The following is a 26,658-nucleotide window of genomic DNA, read 5'->3' on the forward strand; positions in this document are numbered from 1 at the left end:
GCTTGACTTAAGAAAACATCTCGATGGTCAATCAATCAATCATTTTTATTGAGCAACCAACTGTATTGTATTGTACTCTCCAGTGCTGATACAGTGCTTTGCACACAGAGCTTAATCTCAATTGATCAATCTATGGTATTCAAAAAATACTATAGATTGAACAACTGAGATTAAACTCTGGAACAGATTACCTAGAGAGACTGTGGACCTGAGCCCTGAAGATCTTGAAAAACACGACCTCAATTCCTGTCCCTTAGGTGCTTTGGTTATGTATCATATCTGAGGTGGGGATTTGGGCCATTTGATATCTTCAGTTCTCTTCTAGCTCTGATTCTATGTTGAGAGGAGAGGGTCTACCTAAAGTTTAGATTTAATGTGTTTTTTAAAGTTTGAATAATATGGCCCTTGGATAATTTGATTTATTTTGAATGAATTATGACTATACATAAAACAAAAACCTGACTCTTAGCCTTAAATACCAGCTCTTGGCTTTAAGCCACCTGGATAAATGTAACCAATATAGCTGTTCTTTTCATTTACCTCCTTTCCTTTTACCCATTGGATGATTTTTCAATTTCTAATTTTGCCATGCCATAGTCCTGCCCCTGTATTGTTTTTGTAAGTTTAAAACATACCAATATTAAAAGAGTATATATTCAGAAAAATCAAGAACAGAAGATTATCCTCTAAAATCATGTCTTAGTTATCCATGGTAGTACATTGGCAGTCAATTCTGTAGCAACTCTCTAAACATTTCCTTGTGGCCTGGAAGAATTAGCATTCAATCAGTCATATTTGTTGAATGCTTACGTGTGTAGAGCACTATACTGAGCACTTGGGAGAGTAGAATATAACAAAGTTGGCAGACATGTTTCCTGCCCACAATGAGCTTACAGTCTAGAGGACACTGAAGGGGTCTATCTTCTAGGGAGTAATGTGGACCTTAGATAATCAGAATTATTATTGAATGAATTCTCACTAAACCTATATCTGATTTTTAGCCCCAAATACCAACTCTTGGCTTAAGCCATCTGGATAAATGTAGCCAATAAAGCTGTTTTTTTTTCATTCTGCTCCTTTCCTTTTACCTGCTGCATGAGAGAACTATGAGAAAGAAGCAAAATGGTTGAAAAGTATCCAAACATAGGAAGGGAAGAATGTCAAGAAAGAACTTAGAAATCAAGTCATTGAGTAGAGGAGAGTTCGCAGCAGTTTAATGAGTAGAAATGTTGTCAGCCCTCTAAATGCTGGCCAAATTGTATTAAGAGAAAAAAGATATGGGGAGAAGTGAAGGGAGATTGATATTGACTGAATAAAACTACAGCCATTCATTTGAATCAGGTGATTAAATCACACTGTTTTTGCAGTGATTTCCTCGGTTTATGAGCTGTAGTTCTTGCTCATTGTACTTTCTTAATACCACTTTTCTTGAATGATTTCATTCACCAGCAAGTGTTCAGTGGAAATGACAAGCTCACTTGGCCTTTTTAAATTTTTAAATGTATTGAAAAGTCAGTAGGTCATATAGAGTTCTTCGTTACTAATCTTTGCCTCATTTCCCTAAAAGTGAATATTAAATCTTGTCCAAGCAAACACATGTGAAAGTATCGATGTGTGAGCACAGTGATTTAACCCGGATACTCGAAACCCCAGTCAGGGGTTAATTTTTCCTGATTTTAAACATAAGGCATTCACAGTTCAGGTACCCAACATCAGACCTTTGGAACAGTACATTAGGTAGAATTTGTAATTGGACAGTCTTAAATATGCAGTTGTCTTGAATATACAGTACTGCAATCTGAAGGAACAACCAGGGTGAACTAAGGACAGCTAGCAAAAAAGCCCTAAATGCTGCAGTTTTTGTGCTTGAAAATGTAGAGGTCTCATTTCTTGTTCATTGCTTATTTCTTGTTCACTGGGTTGCTCCTTTTTTCTAATTAAAACCATGAGACCCTCCCACTCTCACCCCTTTCACCTCCCCAGCATTTTGTCTTTATGCCTTGAAGTTATAGATTAAATCTGTCGGCTTAACTAAGTGGATACTCTTAAAATGATATAGGTCCAAAAAAAATGGTATTTATTTAGTCCTTGCTGCGTGCAGAATATTATCCTAAGCACTTTTCTCCTAGAGATTGAGAACACACTGGAAGCATGTCAGTAGTTGATATTTTATCACATGGCCAATCCCAGTTGGGAAACAGTTGTGACCATGTGACTGGAAAATGAAACACTTTAGTACCTAAGTCTGTGGGAGGCATGTTGGGGAAGAGGAGGAAGTAAAGAGAAATCAGAGAATGGAAAAAGGGTTGGAAATTTACTTTTTTTTCCTGTAAATTTCATCCAAGTAAAACGTGGTGAGTTTCTCTGGCTGAAACCATTAGAGGGCCCATTAATGATCACAGCTAGGACTCTGACACTCATCTTCTGAGTCTCTTAATCTCTCTGGGCCTCAGTTTCATCATCTATCTGTATAATGGGGATAAGATAGATCTCGAGCTCCATGTGGGATGGGACTGTGTCCCATCTGACTCCCTTTACCCCAGTAAATTTGTCCACACTAAGAACTTAATAAATTCCATCTTTATCTGTAAGAGGAGCTTCTGCCCTCATTGGCCAAGGAATTGGGCCACTGTGTCTGAGGAAATAAGGCTGCTCCGGGAAGCCAGAGGCCTGGATTATAGTCCTAATTCGGCCTCTACTGACTAACGTGAGAAAAGATCACATCTCTACTTGACAGTGTGCTACCTCCCTTCGATCTCCCTATGACCTTCCACTTGTGGCATTCCATGGCAGGACCAGGAATGGTAGAGATGAAAGAGTGCAAGTCACTGGTAGCAAAATCAGTTCCTCTGCACAGGTTCTCAGTTCTAAAATCTCAAGCCCCAAGCTCATTCATTTCTCCCCACAGGAGAAACTGCACCATGTAGAAGTGACAACTTATCCTTGAGGGTAAGTTCTACTTTAGGGTTTCATCATTAAATCTCCTGCAAAATTTCTTTAGGGTTGTTTATCTGAGAGGAGATATAAGAGGGGAAGGGCCATTAAGTTGTTCTGTGCTGAGGGAGCTTGTCTCTTCAGGCTCTCAATAGTTCACGGCACCACAGGGGAGGGAGACAGGGACAGGAACAATCTGAGACCTTCCATACAACCCAGGTAGATGGTGAACCATTCGCTGTATATCCGAGGGGCCGGGACTGGAGTCCTCATCCCCTCCCATCCTGGAGTAAAGGATACCAGAAGCTCAGGGCAATGTTTGGGGATCAGCTCTTGCTGGTAAGTGTTTACTGGGAGATTTATTTTTAATGGTATTTAAGCAATTACTTCATGTCAGGTATTATACTAAGCCCTGAGGTAGACGAAAGCTAATCCAGTTGGACACAATTCATGTCCCACATGGGGCTCACAGTCTTAATCCCTATTTTACAGATGAGGTGATCAAAGCCCAGATAATTCATTCATTCATGTATTCAATGGCACTTTTTGGTATTTGGGAGAGTACAACACAACCATGAACAGACACATTCCCTGCCCACAATGATCTTACAAATTCCTTGCCCTCAACGAGTTTACAGAGAAGTTAAATGAGTTGCAAAAGATTACAAAGCAGATAAATGTTGGAGTTGTAATTAGAGCCTAGGTCCTCTGGCTCCCAGACTCATACTCTGTCCACTGGGCCACCCTGCTTCTTGATTACGACCCTTGTACGAGCAGCTTCCCTTATTCAGGTAGACGGCAGCTGGGCTAGAATAGTTTCAACCACCGAAAACTGAGGGACTGTTCTAGAGAGGCTCCAATCCCCAAAGAAACACATCAAAACGGGAATAAACAATCAATACAGCTGGACCCCCACCACTCAGCTTGGCCTCTATGATAATTTGGAGTTGCTCCAATACAGACCATCACAAACTCTCTGGTCCCAGAGATTTAGTAGCTGAGCCAGGCAGGGGTGGGTTTTTTGTGTTTTTTTTTGGTTCCCAGGTCTTGGAGGGGGAACAGTATGTCTGTTTTTCCCTCTACTCTCCAGGGGTTTCGTTGCTGCACCCCTGCAGAGAATTGGACTCATTATTTCCTCTTCTGAATAATTAGGCAATCTCTGGAAAAACATAATCAGAAACGAGATCTAGTTCATTAAATAAGTCTGTTATTTTCAAAACTAATTTTGATAAACACAGGAATAATTATATCTTTTTAAAGGGAAGATTTTTTAAAAAATTCCAATTCATATGAAAAAAACCTAAAGGTTTTACTTGTAATCTGTTTCTCTACAATATGATTATATAAAGAAATATTTGGGGTTCATAATGTTATTTTGGAGTAGTAAATAGCATTTTTTCTGAGTGGCCACTCTGAATCAAGAGCTTGAGGAATACAAAACAAATCACACATGCCCTGTCCACAAGGACCGTATGCTCTGAAGGTTTTACCTGTAATCTGCTTCTTTACAATATGATTCTGCAAAGAAATATTTGAGCTTTCATATATGATATTTTCACCATTGTAAATAGCATTTTTTTCTGAGTGGTCACTTTGAACCAAAGATTTGAGGAACTAGAAACAAATGACATAAAGTCTCTGTCCAAAAGGACCTTATGCTTTTATGAATTCATCTTAGATGTGCTCGGTCCTGAACTGACATTATACACCGACATGGTCCCGGTCTTTCCCTCACTCCATCCATAGCTGTACTACAGAAATCCTTACATTGAGTTGTTTACCAAATCAAGAAAAAAATCAAAACTCATAACCAACTGAGATGAGGGAAGAATTAAAATACAAAACAAAAACCCCACAGATTATGAAGGTCTTCTTTCTCCATCTCATTTAATTATACAAACACAAAAGGTCACCCGATGGAACTAATGGGCAATAAACTTAATATGTACCGAAAGGAAATACTGCTTCATTTAGCTACACTCATCCTATTGAATTCACTGCAGTAGGTCAAGTGAAGTGTGCTCCAGGATTTCTATGTTTCCCAAAGTGATCCAATCTGTTTTGTTATTAAAATAAGCTTTCCTGAGTGGTAAAGGGAAAAGTGATGCAGCTTCATCTGAACTTCCTGCAATTAGTCTATTGGGTGTGTGGTTCATGGAGAAGGTAAGTGAACAGAAATTTCTAAAAACGGAAATTCCCACCGTGAGTTCAGAAATTAGGAGACCCAGGCTTGGGGCTTTTTATGCACCATTTTTGCTTCAGTGGCTCAGTGGAAAGAACACAGGCTTGGGAGTTCTAATCCCGGCTCCTCCATTTGTCAGCTTTGTGACTTTGGGCAAGTCACAACTTCTCTGTGCCTCAGTTACCTCATCTGTAAAATGGGGATTAAGACGGTGAGCCCCATGTAGGACAACCTGATTACTTTGTCTCCCCCACCCCAGCACCTAGAACAGTGCTTGGCACATAGTAAGTGCTCAACAAATGCCATTATTATTATTATTATTATTATTATTATTGTTCTGGGTCCCCCGTACCTACTTGCCCAACAAAGTATAGAGGGGTAAAGGATGATTCATTCATTCATTCATTCGATCATATTTATTAGATACTTACTGGCTGCAGAGCACTGTATTTAGCACTTGGGAACAATTCAAAAATAAAAAGTGACAATCCCTGCCCACAGTGAGCTCACAGTCTAGAGGTGGGGAGGCAGACATCAACACAAATAAATAAAATTACAGATATGTACATGAGTGCTATGGGGTTGGGGGTATTGGGGGTAGAACAAAGGGAGCAAGTCAGCCGATGCAGAAGGGAGCGGGAGATGAGGGAAAGTGGGGCTTAGTCTGGGAAGGCCTCTTGGAGGAGATGGGCCTTCAATAAGGCTTTGAAGAGGGGGAGAGTCATTGTCAGTTGGATTTGAAGAGGAAGGACATTCCAGGCCAGAGACAGGCTGTGAGCTAGAGGTCAGTGGTGAGGGTCATTGTATACCTACCCTCCCACATTAGTCTACCCATCTGGGCTGGTTTCCTGGGCCTGCAAGAGATGAATACAGATGTTGGACACTTAATTGTTTTCCAACAAGTTGTTTTGTCATCCTCATTCTTATGATGTAATAATAATAATAATAATAATAATAATGGTGGCATTTGTTAAGCGCTTACTATGTGCAAAGCACCATTCTAAGCGCTGGGGGATATAAGGTGATCAGGTTGTCCCGTGTGGGGCTCACAGTTTTCATCCCCATTTTACAGATGAGGGAACTGAGGCCCAGAGATGTGAAGTGACTTGCCCAAAGTCACACACCTGGCAAGCGGCGGAGCTGGGATTAGAACCCATGACCTCTGACTCCCAAGCCCGTGCTCTTTCCACTGAGCCACACTGCTGCTTTATTTAAGCAAAAGTGCTGAAGTAGATAAAAATGGTCAAATTAAACACAGTCCCTGCCCTAGACAGGGCTCACAACTAACCTTATCCCCAGTTTATGGATAATAATAATAATAATGATGGTATTTGTTAAGTGCGTACTATGTGTCAAGCACTGCTCTAAGCACTGGAGTAGAAATGAGCTAGTCGGGTTGGACGCAGTTCCATATAGGGCTCACAGTCTTAATCTTCATTTTATGGAAGAGGTGACTGAGGCAGAGAGCAGTGAAATGACGGGCCCAAAGTCACAGACCAGACAAGTGGTAGAGCCGGGATTAGAACCCAGGTCCTTCTGACTCCCAGGTCCATGCTCTAGACGTATGGAGATTTGGAATACAGCAATTTGGAACTGGTCCTAGGTAGTTTTACATGGAGAAAAGACTTGGTCTTTGGTTTTTAAAAGAATACATAACTACTAAGACAATAATCATTGAAGCCACACATAGCAGTGGTCCTAAACATCTCCTTGATTTTTATAACATAAGCCTTTCAAATCCAAAGTATCTCTAAAGCTTCAACCAACTGGCAAGTTTATAAAAGGGCCTAAAGAAATCTGATTCGGCAGTTTTATCATTCTCGTTGGAAGGTGAATTACTGGGTATGATACCTATCCACAAGTGGCTGAGGTGGATCGTCATCCCCTTCCAAAACAGTTGCAAAAAGAAACCTGTTCTTTGTTTTACTACTGAGCCGTTTTTGACAATATCCGGCTCCGTTTTCTCTCTCCTTTCCCAGAGGAAGCCATTCCAGTGGCTGTCACTCCATCTGTGAATCCTGTAAGCCAGGCTGGTTACCTGCTACTGTTGCTTTCAGCAGTCCTCTGCTAATGCCATATTCCTTGAACGTCTGTGCCAAAGGGTCTTTAAAACATTTCTTCTCCTCCCCAGACTTTCTCACAGCTGCCCTATGATTGATTCACAGTACAGAATTGTTTAGGAATAATAATGATAATTATGACACTTGTTAAGGGATTACTGTGTGCCAGGCACTGTTTTAAACTCTGGGGTGAATACAAGAGTATTAGGTTGGACTCGGTCCCTGTCCCACATGGGTCTCACAGTCATAATCCCCATTTTATAGATGAGAGAACTGAAGCACAGAGAAGTGAAGTGACTGACCCAAGGTCACTCAGCAGACCAGCGGAGCAGCCAGAATAAGAACCCATGACCTCCTGACTCCCAGGCCCGTGCTCTATCCACTAGGCCATTGTGTTTCTATAGAAGTCTATAGAGATCATATTCTTCTCTGCAGATCTGTGTAGCAGCGAGCATCGCTGCATTACTTCATTTACTAGTAAAATGTCAAGTGCCCTACTTCCCTTTGAATGTGTATGTGTGTATAGCCATCCTTTTTATGGCTTTTCCTGCCTTTACTGCCAATTTGTATCAAGGCAGGCAATTGAGGTTGGAAAGACCTAGACACAGCCAGCATTTCATTCTGAGTATATCATGATTGGCTTTTGTTGTGCTACCTCTTGCATCGGCCGTTGCTATTTTCAAGCTCATCTCCAGGCTCCCTGAAGTCTCTGCTCAAGGAGAGAAGCCCTTCTCCCAGTTGTCACGCGCAAAGCTGATCTTCTTCCTACCATTGTCTCCAACGGTCCAGTACTAGGCCAAATCGTCAAAGCTGCTCTTCCCTTTATGCCTGGTAGTCCGAGGACTTGGATTCTAATTCTGGTTCCACTTCTTGTCTCCTATGGGACTTTGAGCAAGTCACTTCACTTCTCTGGGCTTCAGTTACCTCATCTGTAAAATGGGGATTCAAACTGCGAGTCCCATGTGGGATGGGGACCGTCTGCCCTGCCTGTTATCTAGCCCAGTGCTTAGTAGAGTGCCTGGAACATAGAAAACACTTATCAAATGTCATTTAAAAAAATGCTTGCTTTGCTTTTACTGCTCAAAGATGGCACATTTCAGCCCAATGTACAACTGGGTCCTGCATCCTGTGAACACTAGGTGCTTCCTCTGAATGAGATTGTAAGAAAGCTTTTAGTACAAGATCTTTTGCAGGGGAAACTAAATAGTGCATGGACTGATTTAATAATAATAATAATGTTGGTATTTGTTAAGCGCTTACTATGTGCAGAGCACTGTTCTAAGCGCTGGGGTAAACACAGGAATCAGGTTGTCCCACGTGGGGCTCACAGTCTTAATCCCCATTTTTACAGATGAGGGAACTGAGGCACAGAGAAGTTAAGTGACTTGCCCACAGTCACACAGCTGACAAGTGGCAGAGCTGGGATTCGAACTCATGAGCCCTGACTCCAAAGCCCGTGCTCTTTCCACTGCGCCACACTGCTTCTCTAAGCAGTGATTTGAAGAGTGTGCAACATGAAAACTGCATTATGTGGTTTTATGTTTCAGCAAATAGTGTCACCAGAGACTGTACTTGATTTATAATCATCACTCTTAACTAGTTCCCAAGAAAGGTCAGTCCTGAAGTTAGTTGCTTTTCACATTCCTCTCCTTCCGATGTCTTGAATGTTTAATTAGGTAGGTGGGAACTAACAGAGGGCTTGCCTGCCACTTTATCAGTAATCTTCCTTAGGCTGCTCTGAGAAAATGAATCCTTGGGGTCTAGTCAAGGACACTCTGAAAGCACAAAGACATTTCTCTCCTTCAGTTACTTGAAAGGAAGGTTTATGAAACTGGGGAGAAGAAAGGTCTTTATTTTCAGTATCATATAGTATTTTCTTGAGTGCCCTCAAAACAACCAATTGTGCTTCTGACTGAGAGGCAGCAGTATTTTTGAGGAATGGTGGGACTAGTGAGCTACTGAGCTATTCTTATCCAAATTTCACCTGGAAGTGTGCAACTCTCCTTCGGCAAAACCGATACGTTTGAAGTAACACTATGCCAGATGGCAGTTGGGTATTTGACCTATGACAATGGGGACCTTCATAAATGGGGATTTGGGGAAATGAGTTGGAACCCACTAAAAGGAATTAAACTAAGCAAAACTATGATCAGATATTGTCTGGAAGTACTGAATAAATGAAGCCCCTAATAATCTACTCTCTCTGAACTCAATATTCCTAGCTGCTTGCATTTTAAAACAAGAAATCTTGTTCGTGTGCCCTCGAAAAAAGAGAACAACGAAAAAAGGATAATGTGAAGTGAGACTATATTAAAACCCCAAAGCCTACGTTTGCCAGGAAATCACTTTTAAAGCAAAGCATCTCCTCTTCCCTAGATATTTCTCTCTTCCTTTTCTCCCTTTTTACCTTTGGCAAACAGGATCATATCTCTTAAATGATGAGATCATTTGAAAGGGGCAAAAAAAGCAATTACCATGTGAATCAGTTTGTTTCATCTACTTTTTTGGTAATGCTACTCCCTGTTTCTAGTGCGTACCCAGAACTGCTCGATCAAGCCTAGTCTATTCCACCCCAGTAGCTGGTGTAGATTTGATGTCAAAAACAGATACAATTCACTCAGTTAAGTGAAGATCAATGCTCCTGAGCAATTATCAGTAAACTATAGCATTCCAGACAGAAAATGACTTTTTCTAAAGGGCAGGTATTTTTGCTTATGAATTTTTGCTTCAATCAATGTACGTATTTTTATTGTATATGTTAAGTGTTTATTGTGTGTCAAACACTGTTCTAAGCACTGGGGTAAATACAAGTCAATCAGGTTGGACACAGTTCCTGTCCCTCATGGGCCTCACTGTCTAAGTAGGAGGGAATAGGACTTAATTCCCATTTTTTTACAGATGAAGAAACTGAGGCACCTGGAAGAAAAGTGACTTGTCCAAGATAACACAGCCAGCAATTGGCAGAGCCAGGATTAGAACGCAGCTCCTCAGATTCTCAGGTCCAGGCTCTTTCCACTGCTTCTATTATTGAACAATTACCTGAGTACAGACCACAGAACTTAGCTCTCGGGAAAGTGCCTTACAATAAAATTGGCAGACAGGATCCCTGTCCTCAAGGTGCATTTTCACCCAGTCCTGTAGGTTGTTCATTGCATTTGATCACTGTAAATTTCAAAGTTATGTGTTAGAATTTGTAAATTTTGCTCTCTGGATCATGTAAAATGCATCAGGTGCTCAAGCGTGCTGAAAAGGGGAGAATAGTTCCACACACTTTCTGAAGTCACCAACTCATGGGCAAGGAATAAAAGTAACAGGCCTACCACATGTCTGAAACTCAAATGGAGAAGGCCATTTATCGGAGTAGTCTTTTGCACCGTTCTAAGATTCAGACATTTTAATGGGTTTTATAGTGAAGAAAGGCATATTTTTAGCCCACTGCAATCAAATTCATGTAAATGATCAGGGAGAAGAAGCATTAAAAGTTTACTATATAGTTTTGTTTCCTGGATGCATTAGATTTTAAGACACTTTTAGATGATAGCTCTGTCATCCTGGCAGAGCACAGTCCATTAAAATAGACACCACAGTGATTAATGATGGTTAGTCAGGGCTGATTAACAAAGGATAGAGTTGAATCACAAAACTTCTTTAGGCCTATCACTTGAGCTTAACGTTCCATTGCTTCATCTGATATACCTTTGGAAATGGATGAGATACATTACAAAACCCGCATCTCAATCTCTCAGAGAGAGGCAGGGTGTATTCATCACATCTGGGGGGGACCTGAGTGCTCTATGCCGAGTGTACAAGGGGGCAGGTTGAAAAGACAAGCTTCATTCTGTCGATTTAGAACCTAGGCATTTATGGGAATGGTTGCTAAGAGGTAATTATTGGGTCACTCTATCTTCTTCACTATATCTTTTACCACTTTATCTGGCCTCTGAGGAGACTTCTCTTTTAAATGCCTGCCTTGACCACTTAGGGCATGGATGAGAGAGAAGTAAAGTGATGAGAAAAAAAAATGAATCAAAACAGCATCTCAAAATCTCTTTTAAATGGATCGATTCCTTCGAATGAGACAACCACTAAGGATCAAAATCTTCCTTACACATGAGTCCCCAGTTTCTCCAAGATGCCTACATTGTAGTCCTTAGGGAGAATTTCAACCTCTGTTTTGGTAATCTTCACACTTTCCAAAAGGCTGTACACATGGCTGCCAAAATCATGTTTCATGCTGGCCATGTCAAGCTTAAAATTGAGCTACTTGCCTCTCGTCCCTATAAATCTGTGTCAAATAGTACTTTTTCATCAGAGATCTTTATCACACAGCCCCAGATTTCAAGTCTGCTTGCCATTCCAACTAACCCTTAGTCCCTGCCTCTACTCCATTCCAATTCATCTTTTCACCGTGTCCTTTTTATCCCTTTCCCAACCTCCATTTAAGCTGCTCTGGAGGCCTAAAGCGCTCCCTCTCCCTCCTAACTCTCATCCCTCTATTCTTTTAAATAAACTTAAATTCTCTATCAGGAAGTTTTTCCTGATTAACTCCAACCCTGTCCTCTCACCCCTTTCATGCACAATGGTATTTATCTGCATTTAATAATAATAATAATAATAATAATAATGTTGGTATTTGTTAAGCACTTACTATGTGCAGAGCACTGTTCTAAGCGCTGGGGTAAACACAGGGGAATCAGGTTGTCCCACGTGGGGCTCACAGTCTTAATCCCCATTTTACAGATGAGGGAACTGAGGCACAGAGAAGTTAAGTGACTTGCCCACAGTCACACAGCTGACAAGTGGCAGAGCTGGGATTCGAACTCATGAGCCCTGACTCCAAAGCCCATGCTCTTTCCACTGCGCCACGCTGCTTCTCCAATTGCTTACAGTATTCTTCTTCTTCTTCTATTGCTTACAGTAAATACACTCGGTCTTTCCGTGACAAGTGTCATTACTGTATAATTTGTATAGATGCAAGCCCTTGCAAGCTCATTCCCTAATTACATTCTATCTGCACGGGGCATGATAGGGCTCTGTACATGCAAGAGGCATTGACCAAGTTGTTTTCTCAACACTGAATTATTAGGAATGTTACTGTCATGTTCTAATAATGATAATCGTATTTGGTAAGCACTTACTACGTGCCAAGCACTGTTCTAAGCACTGGAGTAGATACAAGGTAATCAGGTTTTCCCACGTGGGGCTCACACTCTTAACCCCCATTTTACACATGAGGTAACCGAGGCACAGAGAAATTAAGTGGCTTGCCCTAGGTCACACAGCAGATGAGTGGTGGAGCCGGGGTTACAACCCACATCCTCTGACTCCCAAGCCCATGCTCTTTCCCCTAAGCCACACTGCTTCTCCTTAAGCCATGCTGCTTGTCAGTTCTCGGAGAACTAAGGACATTTAATCTTGTGGGTTCCCATTTCTTGTCTCTTCTGCTAAGCTTTTAGGTCCTCAGTCAAAGGCAACCATCAAACAAAATATTTATTAGCTTCATCAACTTGTCTACTGACAGAACAACTGCTCGTACCTCCCTTGGGACTCAGAATCATTCTGAGGTTCAGAGCACATTGGTTGACCAAGAAGCAATTTGATTTACAATCTAGACTCCTCTCGTGGTATTTACCACCTTGTAGGCATTAGCACTGGATGCTTCCTTCTTCCATTCTCCCTCCCTCTCTGAATTTCTCTGTTTAATGCAGGAGTTGAGGTGCGACCTTTAGTGGACTGAAGCAGGACATATCCTTCAGTTGGATTATTGAGTGCCATGAATAGCACCACTTCCCTTCAACACAACTGAAAACCTCCTTCCTTTCTGGTGAATTGCATTCCTTAGCTTTTTATCTAAAAAGCTCAACGTTTATTTTGAGCACCTTAAAGCCTATTTGCAAATTGTTCATGATCATAAAACTGTGGAAGGAACTTATCATTTTCTTCATTATTCGCTGTGATAGTTGAAATATGCGGTATCAATTGTCTATGTAATTTTAGACAAGGTCTTACTCAAATTTAATAATGCATAGACTTATTTTTGAGTGGGTTAATATGTGGTTTAAAGTCTGTATAATTACACAGACAGTTTCCAGATTGAAGGGGCCGGTGTCTGTAGATTGATAAAAACCTTGACACTCAGTGGTTATCTTATTTGACCTTGAGGATCAATGAGTTGTAATTCTGAATTGTTTTTATGTACACATCCATCACAGGCATGGCAAGTTGTAGCTGGATCAAATGCTAATAGCACATTAGAAAGCTTTTCATTTATTAGGATTGAAAATGTGATGTTGGAACAAAAATGGATTAATCACAGTTCTCCAGATATCCTGATATTCTAGCAAGACCCATTTTGAAAACCTGTGACTGAGTTGGGCTCTATTCTGTTTTCTTCTCAGTAAATCCCACTGCATGCTATTTCAATTCCACACACATTTTGCAACTTGACAATTTGAAAAGTATAACAGTGTCTTTTGGCGATTTTCTTAAGTTCTTAGATACACAGGAGAGAGTAAGTAGTCTAACTGTCCTTCAGCTTGACGATGATGCTGTTGATTGTGAAACTGTATCCACGAATGCACCTTTGAGAGAAAAGCTTTTGCACATTTTGTCTATAAAACCCAGTTGTGAACATTTTCTGTCCCCTTACCAGTCAGGATGAGAATTGCCTAGGCATCAATTGAAAGGGGATGGGCAGTTGAGTTGTTCCTGTATTGGTTAAGGGAAAAATGAGGTGATAGAAAGAGATAGGAATACGTGGCTGATATTTCTTTGGTTCAAATGAGCTGATTTTGAAGTGAATGGACTATTCATCTTACCCAAGAAATTTCCAGGGACCAAGTTACCTTCCACTTATTTTGAGGATCTTCTAGGAAGCCATGGAATAATCCAAATTCAAGGAAGACCAGCATTTGCCTGGTTTGGCTTTCCCTGGAATGCCATTGGGAAGCACACCTTCAAATTAGCTAACACTTTCAAATCCCTATGAAACTACCTCAATAGGTTTAATGAAGAGCTGTGAAAACCACCTTCACTATATTATTTGTGTGCCATTCTGCTACAGAATCTAGGACATTCCCTACAATAATTTAGGGAATTATTTCCTTGATTTCACATGATGAAAGTGCCTCCTAACATTTTCCTCCTAAAAATGCTAACCTCTAAAGAGGTAAGCTTTTCTAATGAGTATAACTTGACTCCACCCTTCAGGAAAGTTAGAAGATGAATCTGTATGGGATCTTGTTCTCCTAATATCTGGGGCTTAGTAAAGAGAAATTTGGGAAAATTAGTAACTGACCCTTCCTCCTCACCCCCGAGCAAACCTTATTAAAAGCATATCTCCTCTAAGAGGTTGTTCCTGACAGTCTTAATTTCCTCTTCTCCCACTCCCTTCTACCTCGCCTTTGCACTTGGAGGTCACAGGAGGGAAATCACATGCTGACTGACTCCCTCCCCAGCCTCCCCCTCCTCCCCTTCGGGCTACAGCCAAGAATATCCAAAACAGCCCCCCTGCACACCCTATGCGGGGCAACATGGTCTCACCCACCAGCAGGCCATTACGGTCTGTTTCCTCCTTTAGACTGTATGTTTTCTGTGAGCAGGGAATGTGTCTGTTACATTGTATTCTCCCAAGTGCTTAGTACAGTGCTCTGCACATAGTAAACACTCAATAAATATGGCTGACCTACTTGGATTGCACTCTTTATTCATCCCTTCCTCAGACCCACAACACTTATGTACGGGTCCATAATTTATTTATATTAATGTCTGTTTCCTCCGTTAGACTGTTACCCTGTTGTGGGTGGGGAATGTGTCTACCAATTCTGTTATTTTGTACCCTCCCAAGCGCCTACTTCAGTGCTCTGCTCCACAGTAACTGCTCAGTAAATATGATTGATTGGAGAAAGGTGGTGTCAGCTGGCAAGCAGGCTTTGGGGAAGTGAATGAGAAAGAATTAACTTACAAACTTAGAGTTGCTTTATAACAGCAGAAACACAAGATAGTCTGGCTAATGACATCACCACTTATAACATCATGCACAGCCCAGCCCTGGAGAATTCCCCACAGGATGTCAGCCTTTTCTTTATATAGAGCATCCTTCATGTCTTGTTTTGGTCTTAGTGATTTATTTATTTATATCAATGTCTGTCTCCCCCTCTAGACTGTGAGGTTGTGGGTTCGAATCCCGGATCTGCCACCTGTCAGCTGTGTGACTGTGGGCAAGTCACTTAACTTCTCTGTGCCTCAGTTACCTCATCTGGAAAATGGAGATTAAGACTGTGAGCCTCACGTGGGACAACCTGATTACCCTGTATCTACCCCAGCACTTAGAATGGTGCTCTGCACATAGTAAGCACTTAACAAATACCAACATTATTATTATTATCACTGTGGGTAGCAATAGGTCTGTTTGTTGTTATATTGTACTCTCCCAAGTGCTTAGTACAGAGCTATGTACACAGTTAGCACTCAATAAATATGATTGAATGAATGAAATGAATGGCCCTTTGAATGGTATTATTAATAACCAGGTTCTTCCATGGGGATGGGGCTGGACATGTGCAGCTGTCTCTGTTGTACAGCTGAGTTATCACCATGCCTCTCACTCCAAATTAAGGATATATTTGGTCTGGGACAGGGACAAGCCCATGCTGTTCCATTCGGACGCTAGAGCTGGGATGGGGCCAGCACTGAGGTGGCCTTTCTGGGTCTTTGAAATGTTACTTGGGATCTGATTAGAAAACGCTTCAGGAACCACAGAGAGAAGCCTTGGATTCTCACCCAGGTATGGAGGTTGCTCTCCCTGCAGATCCATTTCCTACCTTATTTCTTGTACATCCAGGCAATTTTTTAGGCGCTACAATGATGGGAGAGTGGATAGATCACATAATGCTTTTCAGTGCACTGGATTTGTAACTACAGATACTTTGGTGTGACCCTACAGAGCATAGTATAATGTGGTCTTGCAGTTTTCTACTGGCACTGGAAGCTGAGCTTTGGGAGCAGGTGACTTGCTCTTTCTACATCGAGAAAGGCCATAAGACTTGAGACATAAATCAATTCTATTTCTAAGCTTATTTTTTGATCTAGTCAATTAGTCACGACTGGTGGGAATGCTTGAAAGTGGAGGGAGTAGCATTTTGAGTCGCCTCACTGGGATCACTCCTTCCCACCCCACCATTTACAGTGAGCTCTTTCAGAAAACCTGCTGTTTGAAGTCCGGTGACTTTCCAATTTCTTCCCAGTTGAAGTACTACAGGGAGGCTTTACACTGTAAGGTAGGCTTATACCTCCCAGCAGTAGCTAGGTGCTGAATGCAATAACTGGAGGTCTGAGTGCAATTAATCTTAAACTGAAGACTGGAGATAACTTTGTATGCAGACCGTCGGAGCTACCCTTCCTCCATCTAAACAGGCATGGGTGCAGATCTCTTTAAAATTCTCTTCAGACCCAGGTAGAGATAAATTTGAGCTGCAACCTAAAAACTGCCAAAAGCATTTGAAAATCTCTGAAGACAGACTGCACTCCCAGAGATAAAAAGCCAAATATTGCTCTGGATTCTAGGGAAACGATAGTAATATTCTTTCAACGACTGGCTGAGTATCTCTGGAGCACTTTATAAACTTCATCTCATTAACTTAAAACATCCCCTTAGCAAGACAAAGTACCCAGGCCATTTTATGGGTATGGAGCTAAGTGATTTTCCCCAGAATTACCTATTTAGTCCCTAAGCTAGGCTGCTCTGGGGCCGGAAAGGCGGCCCAAGGGTGCTGACTCCTAGATCGCTCCCCCCAGAAGGAGACACGTTCCCCTACCCCTCACGTAAGTGAGCCAAAACTAATCATTCAAACTGGATTCATCTTATTTCATTCTAGGCAGTAACACAGGCTCATCTAATGATTTGATGCAGTTCTATGAAGTGATCTGCAGTAAATTAAGTTGGCCCCATTTTGTTCAATTTTCGCTTTTGCTTCCTTGAAATTGGGATTGGCTTTTTGCATGTGATCTTTGTTCCTTTTGGCTTTCTGGTTAGAGCTAGTAGGGTATGTGAAAGATTCATCAGCTTTCTGACCTTGCTCAGCGTGCTTAAGTACTTTCCCTTTTCGCTGTCTTTATTTACGATGAATATCCGTGTTTATTCTGAGCCTGGCTGCTGTTCATTGGGGTCAATTTTATCAGGAAAATGAAATTCAAATCCAGTGATCTGTCAGCTGTCTCCCCACCTGCTTACATGCTGATTCATTGATGAGGAAAGAGTTGGCATCCAGGCCCCGCCTCCGACAGGATGGTCTGTGAGGTTGCATTAGCTCCCGAAGAGGCTGCTGTGTGAGTGATTCTCTGCTGTTCCGTAGCCAGTTTACTACAAGTGTTCACTGCTTAGCCTGCTTCTTGTCACAGAAGAACTTACTGACCATTCCGATGAGCATCCCTCTCACCACGGTATTAGAGTTGCATCTGTGTTCAGATCCTCTAGCTTTTCAAGAAATTTCCTATACAGACAGCAGAGACCAATCCAAAGGAGTTGTAAGCAGCTTGTGATTTTTTTTTTTTAACTGAGACAAGAAGTTTCCTCTCTGAGAGCATCTCTGTATTGGCAAAGGCTTCTTTCTGGCTTTCCTCAGAGGGATACCTTGTTGCCTAAGATGAGTGGCTGTAGGAAACGGTGTAAACGTGAAATATTGAAATTTGCCCAGTACCTTCTCAGACTACTAACTGGGACACTGCATACAGGTAATGGTTTTTTTTTTTTTTAAACCCAGAGCAGTTAGTGTGGTAATTAAACATACCAGACTCACTTTATTTCTGGTCTTGATTTCTTTTTAAATGGTGTTAAATTAAAACACTATTTTAAAATGTTTGCTTAAATTTGAGCTCCGTAAATATATCTGTGGCATTCTGTTTCTGCTGTAGGACTTAAATATATGTTTGAATCCTCTGTGTACACATTTATACCTGACTCAGAATCTTGGTATAAATATTCACACATTCAGAAATAGCAGAGCATCTGCAGCCTGCTGGGGTAGAGGTTTATTTAGGGTGCCTGTGATTTGCTCTACCTAGAAAAAAGAGCCTGTTTTCCTGCAGATCTGAAATTCCCTGGCACCGCTCTCACTAATGTGCATCGGCAAATACTTTTCCTGGTTCTTGTGCTTGATCTTCTGAATTTGTTATTAAAGTATTAAGGATATTTCATCTGGACTACTGAGGGGCTATAAAATGACCATGGGGAACTGCCTGAATCAAGTGAAATATCGTTAATAGGTTTGGTTAGGATTGGGTTTTTTGTTTTTTTTTTTTTTTTTTTAACCTAAGCAGCTTGAGAGAAAACTCTAGGTAAATCTTCAAAGCAGAGGCTGTGCTTTCCACTAAAGCAGGGGTTTAGAGAGAGAGGAGCTATGTTGTTAAGGAAAACTAGGTGCAAAATACTTTCCAGCACAGTAGGTATTCTTAATCCATATGTCAGATTTCAGAGAGAGTGGTTGGCCACTACCCTTCTGCAGCACTGCACTCTTTCATCTTAAAATAGAAAGGGGTGTGTGTATGCTTGTTTGTGTGTATAATTCTCATTAAAGCTTTAGTTTGACTCATTTTTAAAAATAGACTATTGAGGGTATGCATTGGATAGTATTGGTGACTAAGTTCTTCATGTTAGTTTAACAATGCTATGATCATGATCTTTATTGGCAGTCAGTAATGTATCTATTTGTAACAAAATGATAGTAATTAGGTTTCAAAAGTAACGTTAACTATCCCAACTTAAAGGGACTGTATTGGCAATTGTGTTTGGAATATAAAAAATAGTCTCCCCTCTTCGGTGTCCTGTGATGCATCTGTCGAGCAGGTTCACTTTGAGTAAGGTATGTAGTGTTTCCATTGGAAGTTTTGATCATTCTCTTGGAAATAGTACTCTCATTTTTGAAACTTTTGGAAAAGTTTTTATTTCCTCAGGCTTTTACAAAGGATGGAGTTCCCTGTGTGCTATGCCGTTTAATTATGAAATTCTGGATGCATCCTATTTGTGTTGCTATGGAAATTAAGTCATAGTTTTTGGAAGAATGAAGCTTTATTTGTAACCAGGGCCTGTTTCGTCCTATTTCACCATATGGCTTTAAGGTTATATTTGTTTCTTACTATATTAAGTGGCTTATTGTGTGCTTTGTTGAGTCTGGGTTTCTATGTGCTGCAATTTGCTTTGATTTACAAATCAAAATGAATTATATAGCACTAATCATGTCACAAGTGTTTTGCTCTATTATGAAATGTATAAAATTGGTTGATTTGATTTATTTTATGAATTTTCCAGAGAACAAGGAAAGTATGAAACATGATGATCGATGTGCAGATCTGAATCATCACTGGGTAATTTTACTTATATAGCTTGGAAAACAAAAATGAAAGTCCTTTCAAATGCTGTGAGCAGGACAAGCAGAACACGGAAAGTTTTAGACAATGCTTTCTCTTTCTGTTATCCTGGAACAACTTGCCGTACTGGAATACATTTGAGAAAATCTAGATAAAGATCTAATTCTAAGAGATGATGCCTACCTTTTGTTTTATAAAAACTCAAAAGATGTTCTTTGGAAATATGACTTCATACATTTATTATCTCTTCTACATAATAAATGTTCACATCAAACATCTAATGTAAAATTCATTAGTATATTCTAAAGTTCCTTAGTTGATAATTAAGAAATTGGAAGCAGAGTTGAATAGGTTGAACATTTAGCTTTAATATGGCTATTCAGGAAATTACTAATTGCAACCTGAACAGTCAGCATATGTGCATATTGTTATCAGAACCCAAAAAGGTTAACAAGTATATCTATATAGGCTCATAAACAATTTTGTGTATATATATATATATATATACATTACCTGAATTATTTGGTGTTAAAAGTTTGCTCCTTGATTCTTATGATCTGTTTCAAGTTGTAAATTGTATTAATTTAAAATAATCTGAAAATATTTGGAGCTCATCTACTTTTCCTCCCCCACTTCCCCCTCTACCTTTGTTCATTATGACTCCAAAGAAATAATGTTTTAAAGGAACTGTGCTTGCAGTTTACACAATCTAAACCCAAAATGGTTTAAGGCGACTCTTTTTCCATCTCCCATTCTGGATCCACTATTCTTGTGTAACACACCAACTCTGATCATCAGCCCTCCAATGAAAATAAGAAGCATAATATATGATACCCTTGGAGTTCTTTATGGAAATAAAGAAAGAAGAATATGGCACAAGGGACTTTTCCCCTATCTTTGAGGATTGCCCTTTGAGGCTAGGTTCATTATAGCAAAGTGAAGTTGGGAAGTGAGGTTGAAGTCTGGTCACTGAGGCTGAAATATAACAGAGCGCCATCTCAAGGCTGTCTGCTGAATTCTGGATGAAGCATCAAGCAAAAACAGCTTGATAAGGGATGCAGCACATGGGTTAGATTTTATAAATTTAAGAAGTTTACATGCATGCAAGGCCCATTTACTAAGCCTGCATACTTCCCACAATCAATTTCAGACTCTATCAAGGATCAGGGGACAGGCAAGGAAGTGTATTTGAATGATCTGACTCTAGGCAAACCAATCCAAATTTGAAACACAGTTTACTGATGCAGAAGTTTCGATTCCATCGAAGTGCACAGTATTTATCATTTTGGAAAGTCTTCATGGGAAAACGTTTATCTTTAATCTGCATTCCCTCGCACATCTCTTTTTCTTCATTTTTCAAAATGCTGATGGCGTTATTTTCCTTGCTAGAGTTTTCCGTGTTAGCAAACATATGCTCACATCATTTAGAGTAGCAGGATTTATCTTTCCCCTACTGGTGCACAGGACTGTGCTGTGAGCTGGAAGATGGGCTTCTTGCCACAGGAACCCCCTTGGGGAGCACAGACCTGCTACCTTCGAAGGCGCATAAGAGGGAGCTGGACAAGGTCAGGAAGGTGATGGAACAAAGTGGAGAGGATGGATCCTGCTGATCACATTGGGTTCTCTGTAACCCAAGGGCCCCCAGACTGTTCCTTAACCCTGCTATGGCAGTTGCTGAATAAATGCTATTGATTAATAATAATACTAATCATAGTGGTATTCAAGTGCTTATTATGTGTCAAGCACTCCACTAAGCACTGGGGTAGATATACGATAATCAGGTCCCACATGGGGCTCATAGTCTAGGAGGGAGAACAGGCATTGAATCCCCATTTTACTGATGAGCAAACTGAACACACAGAAGTTTAGAGAATTTCCCAAGGACATAGAGCAAGTACATGGCAGATGCAGGATTAGAACCCCAGTCTTCTGACCCCCAGGCTCTTTCCACTAGGCCATGTTGATTCTCAATGCAGAACAGTGCAGATCTGTGCAGAAGGCTGTACTAAACACTTGGTAGAGTACAGTAGAGTCAGTAAACATGATTTCTGAGCCCTCAGGGGCTTATCATCTAGGAGATGACAAAGATACTAAAATAAATTACAAGTAGGGTGAAAAAATTGAATAGAAGCGTATGTACATTAGTGCTATGGGGAAAGAGTGGGTGAGCACCCATATGTTTAGGTAGTACAGAAGTCATGAAGTGGAAGAAAGGAGAGTAATAGGGGAGGGATGAGAGGTTAATCAAGGAAAGTCTTCTGGAAGATGTGTTTTCAGAAGGGCCTTGGAGATGTTGTGAGATGTGTAAGCTCTCTGTGGACAGGGAATGTATTTGTTTATGGTTGTACTGTCCTCACAAGTGCTTAGTATAGTTCTCTGCACATAGTAAAGTCCTCAATAAATATGATTGAATGAATGGAGGAGGGAGTTCCAGGCAAGAGGTCAGCAGAAAGAGACAAGACATTATTAGAGACAGAATACTGGATAGAAGAGTAATGTCATAGACTGCATTCAAAAATTGATTGCTTGTGATTTATATGCTTACTGTGTGTTTAACACTGGAGTAGATAATGAAGCACCAGCTTAGACTGTGAACCCCTTGTGGGATTGTATCAGAGTGCGGGATGGCCAAATGACAGTCAACTGAAATTCAGCAGAACAGTCATGGGTAGAATGGGGACTAGAATACATATTTCCATTATGTTATTACAATGTCTGTGACAGTTGCAAGGGAAACTAAAACATGATCCTGCTTGTTCATTTTCCATTTGAACCCAGCATTTTGAAATTAGATTTGTTGTCCCTAGTTATTGCTTGTAAGGGTTAAAGTACTAATATTTCATGAGACACTGTGTAGCCAGGACACGATTCCCTTTAGTGTGTCCCATTCTCTCCCCCAGGTTATGGCCCTCTCAGAATAATTACTTTAGGATGGCTGGATGGAGGCAATCTCTGATTGTAAACAACAGATGAGTTTGGTCCAGACATTCAAACTTCAAACCAAAAATCTGCTCAAAGGAATTGGAATGTTCCTGGTTTGTGCAGCAACACTTGAGCATTCATTTCCTCCAGCCAAGTTCCTGGTGGGGCAATGGCCACAAAAAGTGACTAGGCTGACAGAGGTTTAGCCCAGTGTACAATACATGCAAGTATCTTAGGGACCAAACTCATTTATGGCCAAAGCTACTCTAGTAAAGAGTAAATGCTGAGCCTAGACAAGCACCCAGATTTGACGGAAGTAATTGCATTCCTCAATTGTTTTCAGGATTCTGTTTTATCTTGTCTATCTCGCGAGATGCCTTACGTGGTTTTTCTATCACAAACTTCCTCTCTGATAGCTTAGCCCTGACAGACATTCCTCAACTTCCGGCTGCTTCCCTCCTCTGAAATAGAGAGGTTTGGGTCAGATTTTGGAGACGTGTATGGGAGACTAAAGATACCCTCCTCCAAATGGGCGTTGGCCAGTGAAAGGTAGAGACTTCATTGATGATAAAAAGCCACACGGATAAAGGTTCGTTGGAAATACCTCCCCTTCGCAGAGCGGAAGTTGCTCTGGAGCAAGCATTTCTATTTTCTGCCTTTGAGACCAAGGAGGAAAACTGGTGATGAATCTAAGAAAGCATCATTTTGAATCAGTAGCAAGCATTTCTAATCTACTTCCGAAACCAAGTAGAAAAACTGGTGATGAATCTAAGAAAGCATCATTTGATCTAGTTAGAGTTAGTGAACTCTATATATAAAGTTGTCCTTGTTCAGATTTGCCACTGACTCTGAAATTGCTTGACACTGTTTTCTCATTTGTCTCCTTGTCTCTTGTTCGTTAGGAAGCTTTTGCTCAAAACGAGTCATTTCTTTCATGATAGCAGTTCATCATGCTGGTCTGTCCTTGGCTTTTGATGCCCAGTTTTTAGTTGGGATGCAACATTATATGAAGAGAGATGGGTCCAATGGGATGTTGATATCTTTTAAAAATTTGCACCTCTAAACTTGATACTAATGACCAGGTTATTTTCTGTTTAGAATCTCTTAATTGCTAATTCTGGCTTTGGTAAACTGTTCATCCACAGGATGCAATCATGAGAGTCATCATTCCTTTTACGTGGGGAATATTTATAGTTTTAAATTGGATATAATGTCTTTCTTCCCAAGCGGAAGTATCACCAGAGAAATGAACATACTTCCTTGTATTAAATTTCCAGCACCGTCTGGATCTAATGGTTTTTGTTAAGTATCTCTATGTGTAGAGAGATGGCTTGGGGATTCTGTGTATCTATTTTCTGATGCAGGTAATGTTCAAGTTGCTATCCTGAATCAGAGTTCCTATAAAACATTCTGTGTTAAGGAATATCCTTTTAGATGGCTTATTATCTGTAGTTTGCACAGAGTTTCCTTCATAGAAGTGGTGATTGTGCAGCGCTAATCACTAATAAACTAATGCTTCATTTTCTACAGTCATATCATTTCCAGGAATACTATATTCTATTTTTTATTCATTAATTGCTGAGTGGTTTAGTTACTACTATTAGTATTTGGTTATCCTCTTGGTGTACTCTACTGGGAACTTGGCAAGTATAGACAAGAAAATTGATGCATTCCCCTGTCCACAAGGAACTTACCTTTTAATGGAGAAGCTTATACTTATAAGCTTATAGCTTATTCTTATCGCCTAAATGGGAATCACTTAATGTGCCCCTCTAAAAGCTGAAACAAGAAGCCAGGCTAATGAAATAGATGAGGAATTTCAAGAGCAGCAAGTTCTTGAAGAAATTTTCCTCTACATTTTGCTCTGAGTCTGCTAGCCTTCAAGGTCCATTACATCAATTAAGTTTTGTCTTAGAATTTGATGGAGCAGGAAGGCCCTCTGTCACTCAACTTTAACTTATCTGGGTTTCTGGCCAGCAGTTGGTTGTGCAGAGATCCTTGGAATGGCTTAGTAAATGCAACCCCAAATAGCTGATCTTTGAAATACTGTCAAATTTTTTGAGAACTGGATTTATAGCTTTTTACAGCTCTTCAAATTTTCTCTGACATATACACTCACCTAAAACGTCAGGTATTTCTTAAGCTGTAGCAATTTAAATAAAGAGAAATGTAAATGACTTAGAAAATATTATCTCAAGGCTCCTAACCTCCATGAAACCTATGTTTCTTTTTAAGAAAATAGTTAAATCTCACTAATTGGCATTAAAACAATGGAAAGGTTCCACCTGAACTGGTGACCTGCCTGAACTGTAAATAATGTGTTTTAAAAAGCTGTTGGTGGTTTTTTTTTTTCTGTGAGTGTATGTATACTAAGCACTGGTTTAGCTTCAGAATTTCTGTGTTGGTCTATCTATGTCTACCTCTTTACAACTGCCTAGAGTAACAAAATCAAGTATGCCTCTCAGCTGCCTCTGCTTGGCTCCTTATCCGAGGCTTCAACCCTAGCATAGATAAAAAAAAACCTTCATTCTAAATATCAAAGCCTGTTTGCTTTTGGCAAAAGACAAAAGGGAGGTGCAGGAAGAAAAAAGGGAACAAAAACTTTTCTGAATGATCACAAATTCCAGATCTGAAAAAGTGTTATCGTTCTCAGCATCAGGGATTTGACTGACACATCAAGGTCACAGAAGCAGATGTCAGAACTTGAAATGGAAGCAGGCCCTTCTGACAGTGAGGGTTCTCACAGCTAGATTTTTCCAGGCTGGCCAAAGAAACCTCAGAGGCACCAAGAGTTTTCTTGATCTTTTAAGAGTCAGGTGGGCCCGATACTTATGTCTAACTAGGATGTGGAGCTCATTCTTTAATTTTAGCATATTCCAAATGTCTGCCAGAAGCTCCCCTCACTCTATGGTTTGAGTTTGGTATGGAAGTTTTTGCCTGTAGTCGAAATTTGGTTTCAAGAGGGTGTCCAAAATCTGTGAATCATTTTCAAGTATCTTAAATATTGAAAGTCCAACTCAACCACTGATTGTTTTCTTTTTTTCTTTCTGACTCTGTTCGAATGACTTAGGCTGACAGTGATACTCTGTAAATGTATTTCAAAAATCATTAATCTATGGGGCAAAATAATCATTCCGAGGGCTTGAAAGCATTTTTAAGGCAAAGCTCACTGGATAAAATGTCAAAATGTTTTGGATGTAATTGGACATTAAAAGGTTTTTGGTTTAGATACTGCAGAGGCATACTTTTACATTTTTCACAAAATTTTCAATTCCTATATATTCAAATATAAACATTTCCACAACAAGATTCAAAAATGGGGAGGGTTTTTTTTTCATTATGGAGTAATTACTGGAAATAGAACCTTACCAGTTGAGGATGAATATTTCTTTGTGTTCAGGTTTCAGAAACTATTTCCTTAGTTCTAGTCATTTATGAATTCCTGAAAATGAATGTGAATGTGAGAGGCCTGATTTGCATATTAGAATTATCATTTATATGGATCATGAACAGACTTTTCCACAGAAAACTACATTAGAACTGGGTTCAGGGTGATAGATTGGAAAAAAAAAAGAACACAAAAAAAGAAACATAAAAATTGAGGAAATTAAAAAAAAGTGTTGTAAACTTTCTTGAGAGCAGAATTTTATAGAATACTTTTTTCCATTGCATTTTATTTCATCTTTTGCTTTTTAACCTCAAGTGATTTTGATACACAGCCACCCTATTTTTCCCTTCTCTTTGGATCTAGATTTAGAAATGTAAAAATGTAGAAAATCCAATTATACAAAACACTAAAATCACATTTGATAAATTCTTCTTGAATGCTCATGTGCAAGTTAGATAAAATAGGGTCTTTCCTCCAAACTTTCTAACAAACCGGTAGGAATTCTGATTGAGACTAAGGGTATTGAAAGCATTTAAAACTAAAGCCAGGAAAAAGAAGGCTTGAATTACACCTGGTAAAATTTAAAGCACAGATCTTCTGATGGGAAGTTCAAGATTTTGTAGAACCCATAATTAGTAATGATACTCAAAATTTAGAAAAGAAGATTACTTTCTGGAAATGTAAAGCTTTAGACACATGAATAAAACCCAGCTTCTAAATTACAGTGCAAATATAGCACTTTATAGTCCACTCTTTTCGTTTAGAAAGCTGCTGACATTTCTGATAGAAGCTAACCATGCATTTTTAAT

The 26,658-nt window shown here is 40.1% G+C and overlaps 1 protein-coding gene across 3 annotated transcripts in view; it reads left to right on the plus strand.

Moving 5' to 3' along the window:
* KCNIP4 (potassium voltage-gated channel interacting protein 4) overlaps window positions 1-26,658 on the plus strand; it is a 640,168-nt gene that overhangs the window by 143,908 nt on the left and 469,602 nt on the right. Inside the window, exon 1 of one of the 3 annotated variants that reach the window (XM_007673221.3) lies at window positions 17,614-17,907. The exons of the other annotated variants lie outside the window; for them this stretch is intronic. Within the exon in view, the coding sequence (XP_007671411.1) occupies window positions 17,820-17,907 (88 nt within the window). The 5' untranslated portion in view covers window positions 17,614-17,819. Of the gene's footprint in view, window positions 1-17,613; window positions 17,908-26,658 lie in introns of those variants that run through there. 3 annotated transcript variants of the gene reach the window in all.

This window comes from Ornithorhynchus anatinus, chromosome 18 (genome assembly GCF_004115215.2).
Source record: "Ornithorhynchus anatinus isolate Pmale09 chromosome 18, mOrnAna1.pri.v4, whole genome shotgun sequence".
NCBI classification, from domain to species: domain Eukaryota; kingdom Metazoa; phylum Chordata; class Mammalia; order Monotremata; family Ornithorhynchidae; genus Ornithorhynchus; species Ornithorhynchus anatinus.